A 4,010-nucleotide genomic window follows, 5' to 3' on the forward strand; every position below is an offset into this window, starting at 1 on the left:
CACCAGAGAGGGGCGTCTCTTGAATACGAGCTACCGGAAGCTTAGCTTACCCTTCTTTCCGTGAGGCGCATGGCATTTTGGGTAAACTTGCCAAAGCGGCGGGAGAGCAGGCAACATTATACTCCAAACATTTTTGTCTTAAAAAGGAGGAAAAGAAGAATTTCCCCCTTTGTAGAATGCGAGTGAATGCGTAGCTTTTGTCGTGTAAAAGAAATTTAAAACTTTTTCGTCATTTAAAATCCATTGGACGTGTGGGTCTACAAGACGGCGAAGTGCGCTTTTAGGATTTCCCGGGAAAAGGTATTTGAAGCGCCTGTTTTTGTGTTTAGCAGCACCGTGCTAACACTAGCACAAACCCCGCGACTCCAACGATGGCGAAGGTACAGGTGTTGAATGTGGCCGTTCTGGATAACCCCAGCCCGTTTGGGAACCCCTTCCAGTTCGAAATAACGTTTGAATGCATGGAGGACCTGCCTGAAGGTGAGTACCGCCGCTGTCGGACATGTCGCTGAAAAGCTAACAGCTAACGTCGTTCGTTAACTCGCGGCGAGCTGACTTAATTTAATAATGTTGTTCTTACGAGTTCACCTGAAAACACCCACAGTCTTTGTCAGGACGATTCAAATGTTTGTACGTTAGCGGTGTGCGTAACATCTCAAATATTTACATGGAACCACCATTACTTGACGATTCCAGTCATATAGGTGTCATTTTGCTGTGACAAATATTTAGTTCTGACTGTTTAAAAGCGCTGAAAATGCTACAATTTCTGGCCAGCGTATTAATGCAAAGTGAATGGAAGACTGGGGGTGGAGATGTTAGCTGTGGCCTTTTTTAATTCAGACTACCCTAACTTTATTCATCTTTTTCCTGTTTTTAAAAGGCTACTATAGTTAGAAAGCTTGCTAAAACAGACAACATGTAACAGTGATGGTAATAATATCTAATTAATTACTTAATTCCAGTCATTACACGAAACAACAGGTAAATCTCAGCATACTAAACGTATACTGAAATGTATAATGAATGTTAAATGCAAATTTCCAAGATAAAATTATATGAAAGGTCTCTAAAGTGAAGTACTGTGTACTATTGTAAAATAATATGAATGAAATAAAATACAGCAATTAAGGCTAAAATAATAATTATTTATTGCTGCCTGTATCTAATTTCTATAGTAGGTGCCACACCTTTCTTTCTACTGGGCGAGGGTATTATCTGACTGAGAAGCCAAACATCATTTAGAAAAATGTCAGTCATTCTTGTGATTAAAAAAAAATATATATATATTATATTTTCATTTAAGACAGTATTGCTTGCTTGTCCCTAAATGTCTAAAATATTTCAGAGCAACAGCACATTATTTTTGTGCTTTTACAGACTTGGAGTGGAAGATCATTTATGTGGGCTCAGCAGAGAGCGAAGAGTACGACCAAGTCCTGGACTCAGTCTTGGTTGGACCAGTGCCTGCTGGACGACATATGTTTGTGTTCCAGGTGACGCCATGCAGCCATGTTTTATTTCATTTTAGGGCTCAACTGATTAAATGAATATTTTGAACAATTCGATTGATACCATGAAGTCATGAGGAATAAGTGTGTAAAAGACGTAGAATAAACAAAGTTCTGCATCATTTCACATTTAAAATAGAAAAAGTACAATCACTTGCTGACTCCCATGTCATTCACCAGGTCAGGCACTGCCTTTTAATGTCATGGTGCAGAATGTAAGGATGTTGACCCCAAGTGGACAAACATAATAACTGCACTTCACACACAGATGTTAATGATGCAAAATAATTTGTATCCCATTAATCAGAAGAATAATTTAAACAAATATTTGATGGCTCGGGGCTTAAAGTACTATGGCACGATCCCGGATTTCCGGCGTAAGAGCCACTAGCGCAATGATAAATCCAGTGAAGTAAACAGTTTACATGTGGGGAATATTTGACACGTCTGGCAAAACACCGCCAATGCGTAGAGAAGGCCAACTTCAAAATAAACATTCCCATATCAAGCAATATGTGGAGCGCAATGCCAATGGACGCATTTATTTTAAAGTTGTTCCCGGAAGCGTTTTGGCAGTCTCGGCGCAACGGATAACTTGACTCGTCCTGCGGAACGAGTGTCTGTTCTTATTGCTGGCGTAAACAAATCAACTTTGTACAGAAACCACGTTCGATCGCCCGTTAAGGGCATTAAAAGAAGACTTAATTACGCTGACATTGTATTGTACGGTGCCCGTTGCCAGTGTTTAGGGCATCTGCAGTGTTAGTGTGCTATCGGTGCTTGCGGCTGGAGCTAGAACCATCGGACTATTCAAAGGCAGTCTAATCGACGCGATGATTTGCACACTTTGATGCTGACAGCCGGACACAGTTGCCGTTCCTAGAGATCAGTTTAATAAACCGGGCTCACTCAATTGTGCAGTTGACGGTCGGCAAAATCACAACTGGCCATCGGGAACTTCATAAGTTTCCCAAATGCCCAGTCCATCCACGGCGATAAATCGAATAGTAATTAATGGCTTGATGTCGGTCGAACAACGAATCGGCACGTTGGACACTGCACCACCGTTCCCCGGAAAAAGTTCAGGCTCAAGGTTTTATTTTATTTTTTACTTTAAGCCTTTTGGCTGCAGCCCTAATCTCCATTCTCATCATTTATTTATTTGTTCTCTTGATAGGCAGATGCGCCAAACACGGGCCTAATCCCCGAGAGCGATGCAGTGGGTGTCACCGTTGTGCTAATCACCTGCACGTACCGAGGCCAGGAGTTCATCCGTATCGGTTACTATGTCAACAATGAGTACACGGACCAGGATCTGCGCGAGAATCCTCCCATCAAACCAGACTACACACAGGTTGGACCAACTCTGACATAACATTCTCTTTTCATTTCCAAATAAAATGAAATATTGGTGTTCGTTCTTCTGTTTCCAGCTCCAGAGGAACATCCTAGCATCGAACCCGCGTGTCACCAGATTCCACATCAACTGGGAAGGCTGCGCCGAGCGGATGGAGGACTCTGAGAACGTGGACCCATCATCCAACTCCATGCTCCCACCATCCTGTCTTCCCGGCAAAGCCCCGCCCTTGGGAATACTACCAGAGAACTCAATGGACTGCTTATAGACACGTCCCATGTTTCTTTTTTTGTTAAGTGGGGGGGTTTGCTTTGTCACAATGTACAGACACATTTGCCTTATAACCGCTTTTCTTTTCCTTCAAGCGCTTCAAAAAGTGAGAAGCCATTCCATGGAATTAGCTGTGGTTCAACTTTGCTTTCCAACACACACACACACACACACACACACACACACACACACAGCAGAGTTGTACCATGTTCATGCAGTTACAGCACTGAAGCAAGTTGCATATAAATTGGCAATATTTGATGTGCAAGTTGACACTTAAACGAATAGGAAAATATTTCACTTCCTCCATGTGTTTTTTTCTAATTTGTTTGCTATTTTGTGTTCTAAATAAAACTATGTATTTGTATTTGAGTGTGTTGTAAATCACGGTTTATGCTTTTACCAACTATTGACAATGTGGCGCACCTAAAATTATTCTAGTACAAAGTTTTTTATCGACACTTATGAGTAATCCCGTATGTTTTCGCATGTTGCTAAAAATAGCCTGTCAACGTCACGCCCAGTCACAGACAGATCGGGCAATATTCGCTGTTTTGACTCCACGAAATACTTCCATTAATTTGACACTTCTAACAAATGTGATCATTTCAAGTTTCGCACATATTTGTTTGTCAAATGTTAGACTTGTGATTAATTCGAACATCTGATAAATTAAACAAAACAAAAGGTGGAAAAACAACAGCCACCGTTACAGACGAGGCATCTATTGGCTCCAGGCAATCCATTAAGGCGGGACATAGCTGGCTGGCTGTCCAATCACATACCCGCAGTGACTTCTAATGTCAAGTTTCGTCCAATTGGCTCCTGTCTGTCTGTGCCTGTCGTTCCAATTAGCCAATTGGAAACCTTCG

The 4,010-nt window shown here is 41.7% G+C and overlaps 1 protein-coding gene across 2 annotated transcripts; it reads left to right on the forward strand.

The window, feature by feature from the left end:
* Positions 1-23: 23 nt before the first annotated feature.
* Positions 24-3,505, forward strand: LOC144042691 (histone chaperone asf1b-B). Of its 2 annotated transcripts, XM_077555578.1 has the most exons (5): positions 24-300; positions 381-480; positions 1,381-1,496; positions 2,689-2,865; positions 2,945-3,505. In XM_077555578.1, exons 2-5 carry the CDS (start codon positions 462-464, stop codon positions 3,134-3,136), a joined length of 504 nt encoding a protein of 167 aa, XP_077411704.1. In that variant the 5' UTR covers positions 24-300; positions 381-461; the 3' UTR covers positions 3,137-3,505. The 2 variants fall into 2 exon arrangements, with proteins under 2 accessions (XP_077411704.1, XP_077411703.1); XM_077555577.1 differs by having other exon boundaries at positions 24-480.
* The last annotated feature ends 505 nt before the right edge of the window (positions 3,506-4,010 follow it).

The sequence above is a fragment of the Vanacampus margaritifer genome, chromosome 2 (assembly GCF_051991255.1).
Source record: "Vanacampus margaritifer isolate UIUO_Vmar chromosome 2, RoL_Vmar_1.0, whole genome shotgun sequence".
In the NCBI taxonomy this organism is placed as follows: domain Eukaryota; kingdom Metazoa; phylum Chordata; class Actinopteri; order Syngnathiformes; family Syngnathidae; genus Vanacampus; species Vanacampus margaritifer.

What these genes read in the sequence shown, in the direction of transcription:
- LOC144042691 (XM_077555577.1), top strand. Translation starts at nt 372, where the DNA reads ATGGCGAAGGTACAGGTGTTGAATGTGGCCGTTCTGGATAACCCCAGC. An exon ending in CATGGAGGACCTGCCTGAAG is followed by an intron (nt 481 to 1,380) that starts GTGAGTACCGCC and finishes GTGCTTTTACAG; the next exon opens with ACTTGGAGTGGAAGATCATT. An exon ending in GACATATGTTTGTGTTCCAG is followed by an intron (nt 1,497 to 2,688) that starts GTGACGCCATGC and finishes TTCTCTTGATAG; the next exon opens with GCAGATGCGCCAAACACGGG.